The sequence below is a fragment of the Podarcis cretensis genome (genome assembly GCF_951804945.1).
Source record: "Podarcis cretensis genome assembly, chromosome: 7".
NCBI classification, from domain to species: domain Eukaryota; kingdom Metazoa; phylum Chordata; class Lepidosauria; order Squamata; family Lacertidae; genus Podarcis; species Podarcis cretensis.
In genome coordinates, this window is record NC_137176.1 from 44,802,091 (window position 1) to 44,817,064 (window position 14,974).

Here is a 14,974-nt window from a genome sequence, read left to right on the forward strand (position 1 = left end):
GTTACAGATGTTTCAGGTTACTGACGCTTCAAGTTACAGACTCCGCTAACCCAAAAATAGTACCTCGGGTTAAGAACTTTGCTTCAGGATGAGAACAGAAATCGTGCTCCGGTGGCGCGGCAGCAGTGGAAGGCCCCATTAGCTAAAGTGGTACCTCAGATTAAGAACAGTTTCAGGTTAAGAACGTACCTCCAGAACGAATTAAGTTCTTAACCCGAGGTACCACTGTACACACTTGAGCACATTCATTCATTCACACACAGCTAACCTTTAATATACAAGTGTGTGTGTGTGTTTGTGTGTGTGCACGCACCTATACGATCAGCAGGAGAAATGTTGCAAACACTATAGCTTCATACAGTCTCTACAAACTTGAATAACTTCTCACCCACCAAAACTTCTTAGATGTTTTTCTCTACCTCCACTTATATACTTCACTTACGATCATGACTATTTGCACAACAGCAGTGTTATCATATTCCATTTCAGCTTCCCTCTAGGGTAGGTATTGGTTTCATTGTTAAACTGCTGTTGCCATCAATACATTTATCTTAATGCTCCATTGAAACCTACCACATTGTAGCTTAAGCCCATCACATCTAGTTGTTCCCTTTGGGGCAGCGGAGAACAGGTCTCTGTTCTTTGTGACAGCACTTCATGTACTTGAAGAGTTCTTCTCTTTAGCAACTTGCTCATCCGGAAGTAATATTTCTACATTTCCCATATAAAATACTTCTTTCTCCCAGAATTTCAAGTACAGTGGTGGTGTTGCTTTTAACAGTAAATTCTGAAATTGCACACGTGCACTCCAGCAGACACACATACTCTGCCTTGTTTTATTAAATATATTGAAGAAGAGGTGAAGAATAACCCTAAGGTTGAGACACAGGGCATTGATCTCCTTCCCCCTCATGGTTTTCTGTAAGCCAAGCAGTCATTTTATTTCAGGTGATCTCCCACCAAGTATTCAAAGCCCCAGGATGCCTTCCTGGGAAGCAGGACATATCTGACAAACTGACAGTGGCTCTCATTGGCCAGAAAAAGCCAGGAGCTCTTTAAAAGCTGAACTTTCATTGGAGTTTTGTCCCTCCCAGGTGGCTGGCATAGCAAATAGGCATTCCCTCCTTTCTCCTAACCTTCTGTCCCATCTAGCAAGCGCAGCAGGGCTGTGGATGCAGTGATGGCTGTGCTGCTTCATTAAGCCCTCCTGCTGCTGGTCAAGGGTTTGGATTGCACTTAAACAAACAAACAAGTGATAAGGGAAGGGGCGAGTCAGAGGTACGCTCCCTAAACTGCTGACAATGCAGAAATCCATACTTAAATATTGCAGGGCCTTGTGAATGTTTGTCAGTCATCCACCAGCAACTCCCACTGCTCTCTCTCTATTTTAAAATAACTTACCCCTCACTCTGCCCCCTTCCCTTCTCTCTCCTTTTACCACTTTTTACACTGTAGTTTCCCTGAACTACATTGCTTCCTACAGGTAGAATGAGTTTCTGCTGCTCTTCCAAGATAGATTTTTATACCATGGCAAGATGGTCCTATACAAACTTGTAGGCTGCTCTAAATGTTTAAAAGCTAGTTCTAAGATCTCAGGTAAAGAGGCATTTTTGTTTCCAAGGCATTAGGTAATAGAGCTGTGTCATAATTTGCTTTTATTTAGAAGCTTCAGTGCCAGTGTGAGCACAATACTTGCGGTGAGAGCTGTAATGAGTGTTGCCCTGGCTACCACCAGGCCCCGTGGAGACCAGGAACCATTTCTGCTGGCAACAAATGTGAGAGTACGTAGCACTAAAATGATGCTTCTCTATACACTTGCCTTAACATTGGCTAGGTATGTAATCCAGCCACCACTGAAGCCTGTGGAATGGCCAAATAGGTGAACCTGCCCTAATTTTTTTAAAAATATATGATGTACTTGTGTTTCTAATATTAGCACTACAGGGACTGTTAGATCTGCACTAGGCTTGTGAAGCTAGGAGTTTGCAGATCTGCCATGACTATTTTTGGTTTTAAATTACAAGTTTATTGCACCCCACCACTTTTTAACATTATCATCCATATATGATTGCCAATGACACTTGCTTTCAAATAGTATGTCTTTGTAAGATCTTAATTGATCTCTGTGTCCCTGATTCAGTGACCCCTAATGAGGACATGGTGTCCCCTAATATGCACACACAACTAGATGCATGATGGGTTGCCTTGTTTTCTGATGTGACAGCAGTGGTATATATTGGTTTCTCTTCACATATGGGAAACTGTGCCTTTGAACTATGTAAGCTGTTAGTAATGGTTTCATTAGATGCTTGTTTTAATGTGTACGTGTACAATATGAATAGGGCACCTTAGGACTAGAAGCTGAATGTGGGCTTCAGGTCTCTTTATCTGGCCCTCAAGGCTCTTATTTGGACCATGATACCCATCACAGTTGGGACGCGGGTGGCGCTGTGGGTAAAACCTCAGTGCCTAGGACTTGCTGATTGCAAGGTTGGCGGTTCGAATCCCCGTGGCGGGGTGAGCACCTGTCTTTTGGTCCCAGCTCCTGCCCACCTAGCAGTTCGAAAGCACCCCTAAGGGCACGTAGATAAATAGGTACCGCTTTATAGCAGGAAGGTAAACGGCGTTTCTGTGTGCTGCGCTGGTGCTGGCTCACCAGATGCCGCTTAGTCATGCTGGCCACGTGACCCGGAAGTGTCTCCGGACAGCGGTGGCTCCCGGCCTCTTAAGCGAGATGAGCGCGCAACCCTAGAGTCGGACACGACTGGCCCGTACGGGCAGGGGTACCTTTACCTTTACCCATCACAGTTAGCCACACTCCTCACTTCCTTGTGCTCTGCATCCCCACAAGTGTTACTAGTGGTTTTTTTCCTGGCTGCAAAGCATTCTTGAACTGTGCTTGCGTGGCTAGAGGATGAACAGCTGTGACCACACCCACTTCTGTTATGTGGCCCTTAGAAGGTTGCCCATGAATCAATGTGGCCCTCAGGCTGAAAAAAGTTCCTTGCCCTTGCTGTACAGCATTAACTTTAGCAAGTATCACCTATTTACTGTCTTCAGCTTGTGCCGCAGAAATACTCCAAACTACATTTAGTAGTTGCAGGGAATCAGATGCTTCAGTTCTAGTAGTTCATTTTGAAGAACTCTGCAGGACTTCTTGGGCTTTAAAATGTAGAGTCACAAGAAAATTAGTAAACGTGTTTTATTCATGCTTTACTTTTTCAGCAATGAGAGAAGTTTAGAAAGCAATGAGGAAGAAGCCAGAATACTATTAGTAATTATGTACTTTAATAAATGGTGAAAGTTTTAGATCAGTGTGAACTGCATAACACAGTTTTTAAAAAGCCAGTTCTGTATATATTCGCTGCTACATGCACAGTAAGAAGCCATATAGTACAGAAAACGTTCAGGGTTTTTCCCCTACTGTTTATATGTTTAGCTATGCTTTGGTTTTTTAAAAATGGAAAGTGAATTTCTTTCTTTCTTTTTAGGATGCAACTGTCATAACAAAGCAGAAGATTGTTATTATGATCAGAGTGTGGCAGATCAGAAAAGAAGTTTAAACATTCATGGCCAGTTCAAAGGTGGCGGAGTGTGTATAAACTGCACTCAACACACCACTGGAATAAACTGTGACATGTGTACTGACGGTTACTATAGGCCACATAAAGTAAGAGGATTTTATGAACATATGTTCTGTTGCTTTGAACTGTGCTAAAAACAGCACTTATTTCTTTCAGCCCATTTCTGGTTGATTTTTGCAATACCATGTGATTAAAAAAAGCCATAACGAAGGGAAGGTTATTAGCAGAAAAATGGCAGAGTATACTGAGGTTGTATCCCTGCAAGTCCTATAAAATACTTTGTTGTAACTCTTAATATGTTGCTGTAGCTGTTGGTCATATTATATAAACTCATAACAGTTGTCAAGGAGTCATCAGCAGTGGCAAGTGACTGGCAGCAGTGGTCTGCAGGGCGTTCTGACTTCCCATCACCAGCTTCAGTGCGGCTTACTAGGAGAGAGGCAATGTGGTGGAAAGGTTGGTGCAATGCAAGCATACCAGTGGAGCCAATCCACTGTGCCCACTAGTACATTTGCACCACTGATCTCACTGCTGCTTGGCTGCTCCTTCTCTCCCTTCTGGCAAGCTGAAGTGATGTCAGTGATGGGAAGACATGCACTTGCCCCCTCTCCTCTGGCTGGCTTCCTCTTGAATCCCTTCAGCCGGTGTGAGCAAATAAGTACAAGCTGTACAGACCCTTTTGGCAACTTCTGTTGCCCTCCACAAATTTTGGACGGCAGCTGCCAATAGCTCCAGGCAGGTTCAGGAAGGCTACCTTAGGGTCTATGACACTTCAAAAACTCCTGGATTGCTTTCCAACAAACATTCCTTTTCCAAAACATCCCACAGCTATGATGGCCAGTTTGAATGCTACTCCATTCATGCCTACAGCATTGTTTTCAGTTTCCTCCCACAAGGACTAAATTAATCACAATAGCCTGTTGAGTTGTGTGTCGTACTACTGTGTGTGTTGTCATGCCATATCATCATTATCCTCAGATAGCAATTATTATACACACTCACCAGCATCTTACTGTTAACGTGAACAAAAATATTAACTTCTTTTAGGTGTCTCCCTTTGACGATAACCCTTGCTTTCCCTGTGAATGTGATATATTTGGGTCACTTGGTTTTGACTGTGTTAAAGATGATGATCATGCTGACCCACAACATGGTAAGTGACTGGAAAATACATTTTCTCTAAAAACTAGTCCAGCTAATATTTTTTGTAACTGGGAATTGTATGTGAGGAAACACTGGCAATAAGGACCAGTTCAAACATGTTTAGATTTTTGCTTGGATTGTACTTACATGCATTTAGAATGGGGTTTATTAGCAATTTCAGCTGGAGATTTGGCAAATCCCATAGGATATGCAGGGAATGATTGGTGATGGAATTTTTTTAAAAAAGGGAACCTGTTATGACATGATACAAGTGTGAGGTAGGATGAAAGCCAGGACTGAGGAAATTGGGCCCAGGAATTCAGGCTTGATGCCACTAACTGCAAACAGGATTTGTGCCCGTGTAATTGCTTCTGCTAGTGCAAGGCAAGGCACTCAATTTTCACCAATTCTCTCTACCAATTGCAGTGCTCTATGGCATATCCTGTCTTGCACTAGAAGGCCCTGCAAACCTGAGGAAAAGTTCTTTGGGAGCACAGGGTTGGAGAGATCAGGGGGGGGAAATCAGCTGCTCTGCCTTGAGGAAGCACTTCCAGTAGCACAAAGCATAACTGGAACAACCCTTAATACTTAGGCCAGTATTAGGTAGTGTCCCAGAAAGGCTTGCCCATGGCTCACTTATAGCACAGAAAAAGGTTGCTGAGGTTAAATTTTTCCCAGACTTCTTGCACTTGCTGGTACTGTAGCACACTGCATAAGGCTTCTGTCATGGTTCTAATGCTTAGGGAGCAAAAAATGATATGCATCTGCATGTGATAGGTCTTCCTCTTTTTCATTCTTTTCTCCTTTTTCAAGGTGTTCAGCCTGGTCACTGTCACTGCAAGGAAGGTTACGCAGGAGAGAAGTGTGATCGCTGTGCCTTTGGCTACAAAGGTTATCCAAGCTGCATGCGTTGCAACTGTAGCCTGGTTGGTAGCATTAATGATGACCCATGCACAGAACCTTGCCTTTGTAAAGTAAGCGTACTACCGATTTTCAGTTTGATGTGTTGTGAACTTTGGAGTGGGATTTGTAAATTAATTTAATAAGGAAAACATTTCTGTTAGTGGTAAAGATCACATCCTGTGTGTAGCAATTAACTGCGGCTTAGGCAAAATTCTCTCTGGGGTGGGGATTTGAGTTATGATTCATGGTATATCTGTCACAAATTTCAGGGAGGCACTACATGTCAAATGGTGTGAGAGAGCTAGTAAATGCAGTTGAGGGTGGAGAAGGGTGGCTAGAATGAACAGCAGACAGTTAAGTCAAGGACAGCAACTTATTTAGCATTGAGGATGGCACTGGAAATGTTTGCGGATCACTTTTACACAACTATCAAAGTGGGAGGTCTTGATGCTTACTTTTCCTCACATTCAATGAGAACTGATGTTCTTTGGGTTAACCCAAAACTTATAAGCCATATGGAACTTCATATTTCCAATCCTAAATTAACATGCTTAATTTTACTTGTATATGTCAAAATAAGAACCTGGTCAGATGAAGGTTAAAGATAAAGATGGAATGCATTAATACTAATTCTAGGACTGTCAATCAATCATTATGCCAGGATTACTTCTAACCTCTAGCATATGCTGGTTATTATTGTGATGATAACAGAAGAACTATTGGATGTTTTTCACAGGAAAATGTTGAAGGAGAAAACTGTGACCGTTGCAGGCCAGGATTCTATAATCTCCAAGAAAGAAATCCCCAGGGCTGCACTGAATGTTTCTGTTTTGGGGTTTCTGATGTCTGTGAAAGCCTTCCATGGCCCATCAGTCGGGTATGATCTTGCTAATGTTCCATGTCCAAACACCTCATTAGTTTTTCTCAGGCAGCCCCATAAATGTGCTTCAAGGCCTATTGTTTAGTGGCAGAGCACATGTTCTACATGCAGACAGTGCCAGGTCCAATTTTCCAGGCAGGTCTGGAAAAGACTCCTGGCTGAAACCTTGGATTTCTGCTTCCAGTTATAGTAGAAAATACTGAGCAAGACTTCCTGTCTTTATCTTTTATGATAGACAGCCCATCTCCATCTAATTTCACATAAACAGGCCATACAAAGTAATAAAGTTAAGAGTATACTAGTGGTAGTAGTAATGATTAATTATTATTAGTAGTTATAATTAGTAGTAGTAGTTATTATTTCTTTAACCCCACTTAACTGACTGGGTTGCCCCAGCCACTCTGGGTGGCTTCCAAGAAAATATAGAGGAACACAACAAAACATCTAAGATTATTAAGAGCTTCCGTAAACATGGCTGCCTTCAGATGTCTATGAAAAGTCATATGGTTGCTTACCTCTTTGACATTGGGAGGGTGTATCACAGGGCAGGCACAACTACTGAGAAATCCTGGTTCCCTGTAATATCACTTCTTGCAGTGAGGGAACTGCCAGAAGGCCCTTGAATCTGGACCTCAGTGTCTGGGCTGAGCGATGGGGGTGGAGATGCTCCTTCAGGTATACTGGGCCAAGGCCATTTAGGGCTTTAAAGTTCAGCACCAACACTTTGAATTGTCCTTGGAAACATACTGGGAGCCAATGTAGACCAGGTTCATGGTTTGTTCAGAGAGAAACCAGCTTATTTTCACTGTGGTTTAATGGGATGTGTGAATCAGACTGTGGAAGCCTGATGGATACAGGTGTTCTGAGGGAGCCAATTGCAGTGGTGAATTGGACCATGCATACATCTCTTCCAGCCAAGAATACATAAAACAATTTTCTGGATGATACTTTTTTTTTCTGTGCCCCTTTGGGCGATAATAGTGCCCTGTGCTTCAACAGTAAAGATAAAGGGATCCTGACCATTAGGTCCAGTTGTGGCCGACTCTGGGGTTGCAGTGCTCATTTTGCTTTATTGGCCGAGGGAGCTGGCGTACAGCTTCCAGGTCATGTGGCCAGCATGCCTAAGCCACTTCTGGCGAACCAGAGCAGCGCATGGAAACACCGTTTACCTTCCCGCCGGAGCGGTACCTATTTATCTACTTCACTTTGACATGCTTTTGAACTGCTAGGTTGGCAGGAGCAGGGACCGAGCAATGGGAGCTCACCCTGTCACGGGGATTTGAACTGCCGACCTTCTGATCGGCAAGTCCTAGGCTCTGTGGTTTAACCCACAGTGCCACCCACATCCCTTCCAGCAGTAGGCAGTATTATGTAGAATAAAATGGTTATGCCATTAACACACACACACACACCACACACACACAATTGTATGTAAATTAACTTTCTAGGTGTGGTAAATGATGTTTTATAGTTTATTTTCCTTAAGGTGTCTTCTATGGCTGGGTGGCTGGTGACTGCTCCACTTACCACAAAAACCGTACAGCCTCAACAAGATCAGTTTGATGGACCTCATCAAATAAGTATTAATAATATAGCAGCTGCAAAAATACTGAAGTCTCCTTATTACTGGTCTGCACCCAAGCCATATCTTGGAAATAAAGTAAGTATCCAAGGGAAAATAGGTACTTCTTGTTGTTTTTGTAACTATTCTATATCGTATTACAGGGATCTCCAATCTTTTTGGGCCCATGGGCACCTGAGGAATTTTGGGAGAGTGCCATGGACATCAAACCCTTTAGTTTCTTCTCTCCTCCCTCCCTTGGATCACTCCTGTCCACTGAACAGAAAGAGGAAGAGTGTCTACACAAACTCACACGAACAGTTTTTTTAATGGGTCTGGATAATAGTTGGATCCAGTAGAATTTTTATGATTTAACATGTGCCCCCCTAAACCCCACCACCATCAAGTTAAATCTCCATAGGTGATTTACTGCACTGTAGTGGGGGAATCACTAAAAAGTTGAAACAAGAAATGGATCTTCATGGTTTCTACAAAGAATGTCAACAAAAACACCAACAATCTTCAGAATACATCTGTGGGTGTGGAGAAGAGCTATTATTTGTTGATGGTTTTGAGGGGAATCTTTAAAAAAAATATGAGGATCCGTTATGATCTGTGTTGCCTCTCTCTCCCATACTGACTCTACAGTAGCCCACTTTCGCTCCTGTAATCACTTTGTTTTGCTGTTCCCCACCTTGCAATTGCCCCCCTTTCCCTCCCACCCTTTGGGCTGCTCTGCTTTCTGTTCAGCAGCTCAGATACCAATGAAAAGGGCACAAAATTAAAAGAAGCAGTAAGGAAGATCGTTGCTCTTTTAGCTTCCTCGTGCAGCTCTATGCAAAGTAAGCATACACTCTCTACCATGGCAAGTGGGGCAGTGTTATCTCTTATTTGGGTGCATGTTACAGGTAAATTCTTAATAGTGAGGAATCCACACTGGTGCTAAAAAGTAAGAATGGGGAAATGGTTGTTTAGTCTGCTGCATGTAAGTTTTACTCTTCCCTGTTATGCTGAAAACTTATTTACACTTTTATTCTTCCAGCTCACTTCCTTTGGTGGTTATTTGAAGTATACTGTGTCCTATGAAATTCCCATGGACAGTACGGATAGTGATTTGGTATCTAATGTGGATGTTATTGTTCAGGTAATTTAAGATTATGTGAATTGAAATGGTGGTTTGTAGACCATGGGATTCAAAGAGAAAGAATGCACAAAACACAGGTGAACATGCATGGATGGTTGTTGTACTGGTTCCTGGTCCGTCCCCCCCTCTTCTGGTGACAACTCTTGTGTGTCATGGAATGGCAATATGGTAGATCTCATAACCTTTTGAGTATAGCTTATTGGGGGTGGGATATTTGCTGATGGGATGAGGAGGTCAAAAAGCTCCAGTGTGTGTATGCAGCCCTTTGGATCTTTGCCTTTAGATTTATTTTTAAAAATATCAAATGCAGTGAATGGTGTATTTGTATTGCTTGGCATTTTGGTTACTGCCAGTTAGAGGAGTTTAATTCAAAGCCTAAAGCTATGAATCTGATAGTCTCCTTTGCCATAAACCTACTAGGTGGCTGAAGGTATAAGCCACATTCTCCAGCCTTGTCATTTCTGCAATATGGGGGTGGATTTCAATAATATAATATATATGAAGCCTTTTTAACACCCCAAAAGTGCTATATAAACAGGTTATATCCAGTATCAGCGGAGACCTGTTGAAATTAATGAACAAAAATTAGTCATGTCTGTTAATTTCAGTGGGTCCACTTGGAGTAGGACTAACATTAGATACAATCCTAAATTTTCCCTTCACTCAGTAATTGACACTGACTGATTGCAAGTACACCATTTGCTTCTATGCTTGCAAAACCTGGGTGAGATTATAGAAGACTGCTTTAATTCCTGTATTTAATTCCTTGTGCTGAATATACAAATATAGGTTGGGAGGAAACTGGTCTTTTTTTGTTGCAATCCTATACCCATTTATAAACCAGGAAGAAGTCCTATTAAACTCAGTAACTCATACTTCTGAGTAGTCCTGTATAGGATTGCACTGTTTTCTTTTGTCCATATTCAAAGCATGCTTGGTTTGCTGTGTAAATTGTACACTAGCATCCCTCACATGTAGTCAGTTTTGTTAATACCTTGGTTCTAAACACCTTAAAAGCTAAAGGTAAAGGACCCCTGACAGTTAAGTCCAGTCGCAGATGACTCTGGGGTTGCGGTGCTCACCTCGCTTTACAGGCCGAGGGAGCTGGCGTTTGTCTGCAGACAGTTTTTCTGAGTCATGTGACCAGCAGGACTAAGCTGCTTCTGGCGCAAAGGAACACCAAAACCAGAGCAGCACACGGAAACGCCATTCACCTTCCTGCTGGAGCGGTACCTATTTATCTATTTGCACTTTTTGGCATGCTTTTGAACTGCTAGGTTGGCAGGAGCTAGGACCGAGCAACGGGAGCTCACCCCATCGCGGGGATTCGAACCGCTGACCTTCTGATCAGCAAGCCCAAGAGGCTCAGTGGTTTAGACCACAGTGCCACCCGCGTCCCTCTAAACACCTTACATGGAAGCAAATTCCATTGATTTGGGTAGGAATTATTTCCATGTAATGAGTTTAAAATCAGAATCTAGGTGCACCTTGGACATAGATCAACTTAAACAGAATTTTTCTTACGGAATGAACTGTGAAAAGGTTGGAAAGTTGATTCTGGAATAAGAGGACAGTTCTTTGTAAATGTTTCATAAGTTATATGGTTAAACAAATTTCCAATTAACTTTTGTCATGGAAAGCTCTATACAGTCATATATGTATCATTTCAGGGCAATGGACAAATTTTATGTACAAGATCTGAAGGGTTGTCTTTGCAACCATATGAGGAGTATTCCAGCACTGTGCGGCTTGTGTCTGAAAACTTCGTTGATTTTAATACGAAGAAATTAATAGATCGAGATATGCTGATGACAGTTTTGGCAAATGTTACCCATCTTCTGATCAGGGCCAGTTACAACATTGCAAAAAAGGCTGTATACAGGTAATGGACACAAGAAGAATCAGTTTAGAAATAAATTTTCTGTTATGCCAGTTGAGTATTCTTTGATGAAAACAAGTCAGAAAAAGTTTCCAAAGTCTTAAGGCCTTATTTATGCTGTTCATAATTTTCTGTCACCAAAATCCTAACTTTACCTATGTCAGCTCTAAGTATATTGGAATGTATGTATTCAGGTGTTTCACTTAATTCTTGCCTAGATCTTGACCTGAAGACTTTTGGAAAATTAGGTTGCAAGATTCATCTTACTTATGGGTGAAATTTCCAGATAAAAAGGGAGACAGGAATCCTACACCTTTAATAGCTCTGGAAGAGGAAGTTTAAGAAGGCAACTCATTAACAGAGTATACTAGAGGTCCACATAAAGCTGTTGCCAGTTCTTTGCAGATTTATACCTTACAATTGAAATTTTATTCTGGCAAGGTGAAAGGCCTTAACACAAGTGGATTTTGCCCATGGCCCAGGCATTTACTTTTTTGTCATCATCATCATCATTATTAAGAGAGGGAACACACTAAACCCTCCTTGCCTATGGTGATAGAGGGTATTAAGTAAATTGGTCTCATCTAGCACATCCATTGTTGACAAAGCAGTTCATTTATAAAAGACCAGTTGCAGAGTGAGAAGGATGGACCTTCCTTTCTTGCATCCTATTAGGGCCTTTAAGTTGGAAAGTATGTGCTTCTGAATTCTAATAAGCTGACATTTTGTTAATCATTGTTCTGTCCCAGACTGTGTGGAACAAGGAGACTTTATATTACCAAATCTCACATTTGTTCTTGATTTTCATCCTATAAGATGAGGCTACTGTGTGCATTTGTTTGTGGCTACTGTGGAGCTGTAATGTCTTAATTTTTTTTGCTGAAATGCCATGTTATTAAGATAGACTGATAGACACATCAGAAAAGATGTGCTGAGAGTTCTATGTGTATGTGCAGGGTATGAAATCTGATACAGAAATTTGTATCCTGAGTCATCGGAATCTAATTTTCAATGAAACAAGTTTTTGTCTGTTGTGGAAACCTTGGGAATGTGAAGTCTTTGACTAGTGAAGATTCAGATTGTAGGCAAATATGCAGAAGTCCCACAAATGCATAGTCTGAGTCAATTGCAGTCCATCTTTTTACATCTGGTGATGTGAACTGATGACCTGGGCACAAATGACTAATTTGTAAATTGGGACGTTAGGATTTTATGAAAACATCAATGACTGGGAAGGGACCCTAGCACATGTTTGTAAACTTGGCTTTAGTTCCTAACATACTCAGTTAGAAATACCATATAGCTGGTGTTGGGGAAGGATGTCTGAGAGTCTGGAGAACCATAGTACAGGGTTAGATGGAGTGGTAAAGCACATGCTTTGCTTGCACAATGTCCTGGGTTCCCTGATGCTTCAATTATTAAAGACTCAGGTAGCAGGTGATGTGGTCCCTCTCCCTCTCCCACATCCCAAGTTCCTGGATTGCTGTTGCCAGAGACCTGCCTGAATGGACAAATAGTATGATCTGAAATAAGGCAGCTTCTTATGCTATCCTTTCCCCATCTTTCTGTATATCAGAGAACAAAGGACCCTGTATCTATAGAAAGTGCTGGAGTACTGCAAATGATGCAAAGCTCACATTGATTATGGTGGGAATTCATTTAGAATTTAATTCCAGGATATTTAATACATCACCAAATGTAATTGATAAGTGACTCTATAAATTATAAACAAGGTATGGTCCGAATCCATACCTGGGTACGTTTTCTAAATGTATATCCCCTTCAAGTGAAATCCTTTAGTTTCTACTCAGAAGTTGCCCCCATTGAGTACAATGATGCTTACAATGCTGTTCAGGAAGGTTCGCTTTTCAGTGATACGTGGTTTTCACGATCCCTTTTATGTTTTTCTTTTCAAATCTTTCAGAAATATATTTATTTTATTTAATCAATTTATATACATGTTAACTACAATATTCACGTGTGTGTGTTGCTGTCTTGGTACAGGTTGGATTCTGTCACTTTGGATACAGCAAATGCTAATCTCATAGATGTGTCTTCAGCTGCAGATGTGGAATATTGTGAATGTCCCCAAGGCTATTCTGGGATTTCTTGTGAGGTAATCTGTCATGGTTTTATATACAAGAAGGAAGCACTTTTAAATATACTTTCCCCATACAGACCATATTGTTTTTGCTTGCAGTTTTTAAAACCGGAATGGCAGAGCAACATTTTCTAATCTGCATTGTTTACAGTTGTTTATGGCAATTTTATCCACTTGCTAAAAAATAACATTTCCCCACATTTTTACGGAGTTTATAGCTAAAGAAACTGAATGTTGGATAGGCCATAGATTATTTTTAAAGCGAACACCTAACAGTTGTTCTGTTATAAATTTGGGGAAATGGTTGACAAATTACAGTTTCTCATATGTGCTAATTGACATTGTATGCCAGATTCCTGGATATATTTTAAAATGTACTTTAAGAAAATATGGCAGGATTTCAGGGAATATTGTAATAGGGTTTGGGATTATTTGGTCTGGATGCCATATTTGGGTCCTTTCCAAGTCTGGTTTTATATCTGTATGATGGGATTCTGTCCCTGCGTGTCGGAGTATAAATATAAAAAAACAACATATTCAATTAGTGTTTTTTGTTTTATAAATACAGACTATTACGCTATACAGCAAACATCACTACTTACTCCCCATGCCACACAAAGGTTCTGTTCAAGCATAGATCTGTAGATTGAGTTCAGAGACACGTTTGTGCAGTTGTTTTATAGGAGTGCTAATGCATAACTCACTTTTAATAGGTTTTCAAATATTCTAATAATCGGGTTGAAGTGCTGTAAGAACTGTTTTGTGCTGTTATTCTTTCTTTCCTAGTCCTGCCTTCCTGGCTACTACCGAGTAGGTGGCATACTTTTTGGAGGGATTTGCCAGCCATGTGATTGCCATGATCATGCAACGGAATGTGACATTCATGGTGTTTGTGTTGTAAGTTACCTTGCAGTGCGCTTTCATTTTCATTTCTGAAAAGATCACATTAAAAAACACACCAATTCATATAATTTTTTCAGTGCAACGCAGTTTTGTAATATACCCCAAAGAAGCATTGAAGTGCATCTTCCCAACCAGCTTCTGTAACTTTTAAAAGTTTTTTTGTGTGTGTGCATGTTAAAGAAATTAAATTATCTGGCTTAGGCAAGAGCTGATATAAAACACTTTTATATGAAAAGTCATGAAAGCCATAGCTTTTCCTTCTCAGCTCAGTGGAAAAATTCCTGTGGATCCAAGTAGGAAAAGTATTGGAGCATAACTATGTGATTACATTTCCTCAACTTTTGTGCTGGTTCCATTAAGTTCTGCACCAGAAAGGGAACCTTTCCTCAAAGTGATTTTTTTTTTTAAAAAAAAGAACTTTAAATCTTCTAAATTAACCTGTTAATTTCCAGTGTTCAATATTAGCAAACTGATTTAGTCCACAATCAAAGTAACACAACTAATCCATGAGACCAAATATTTGCTAATGAGGGAATTGTTGCTGCTGGCTTGGAAAAGCATATTGTCAGTAGCCTGCTTGTTTCTTTGTTCTTTGAATCCTAATGCTGCATGTCATTTCATGCTGAGATCCCCGCCTCCGGGGATAGAATTCCACTCAGAATAAGTATCAAAAGGTGTTTTGCATGTTTCACAGGCTTGCAAGCACAACACTACAGGGAGTTCTTGCGATCAGTGTTTGCCTGGGTTCTATGGGATGCCATCCAGGGGGACTCCAGAGGACTGTGAGCCATGCGCCTGCCCACTGAAAACTGCTTCAAATAAGTAAGCTGCTAACTGGAAACATTGCATGACATCTCCAGCAATATCAGGCAAGCA

At 41.1% G+C, this 14,974-nt stretch overlaps 1 protein-coding gene across 1 annotated transcript in view; it reads left to right on the plus strand.

Annotated features, from left to right (window-relative positions):
* LAMA1 (laminin subunit alpha 1) overlaps positions 1-14,974 on the plus strand; it is an 87,386-nt gene that overhangs the window by 24,197 nt on the left and 48,215 nt on the right. Inside the window, exons 7-17 of the mRNA XM_079982830.1 lie at positions 1,664-1,781; positions 3,492-3,670; positions 4,632-4,737; positions 5,541-5,701; positions 6,367-6,507; positions 7,997-8,170; positions 9,114-9,215; positions 10,886-11,097; positions 13,099-13,210; positions 13,982-14,092; positions 14,793-14,920. Of these exons, the coding sequence (XP_079838956.1) occupies positions 1,664-1,781; positions 3,492-3,670; positions 4,632-4,737; positions 5,541-5,701; positions 6,367-6,507; positions 7,997-8,170; positions 9,114-9,215; positions 10,886-11,097; positions 13,099-13,210; positions 13,982-14,092; positions 14,793-14,920 (1,544 nt within the window). The remainder of the gene's footprint in view (positions 1-1,663; positions 1,782-3,491; positions 3,671-4,631; positions 4,738-5,540; positions 5,702-6,366; positions 6,508-7,996; positions 8,171-9,113; positions 9,216-10,885; positions 11,098-13,098; positions 13,211-13,981; positions 14,093-14,792; positions 14,921-14,974) is intronic.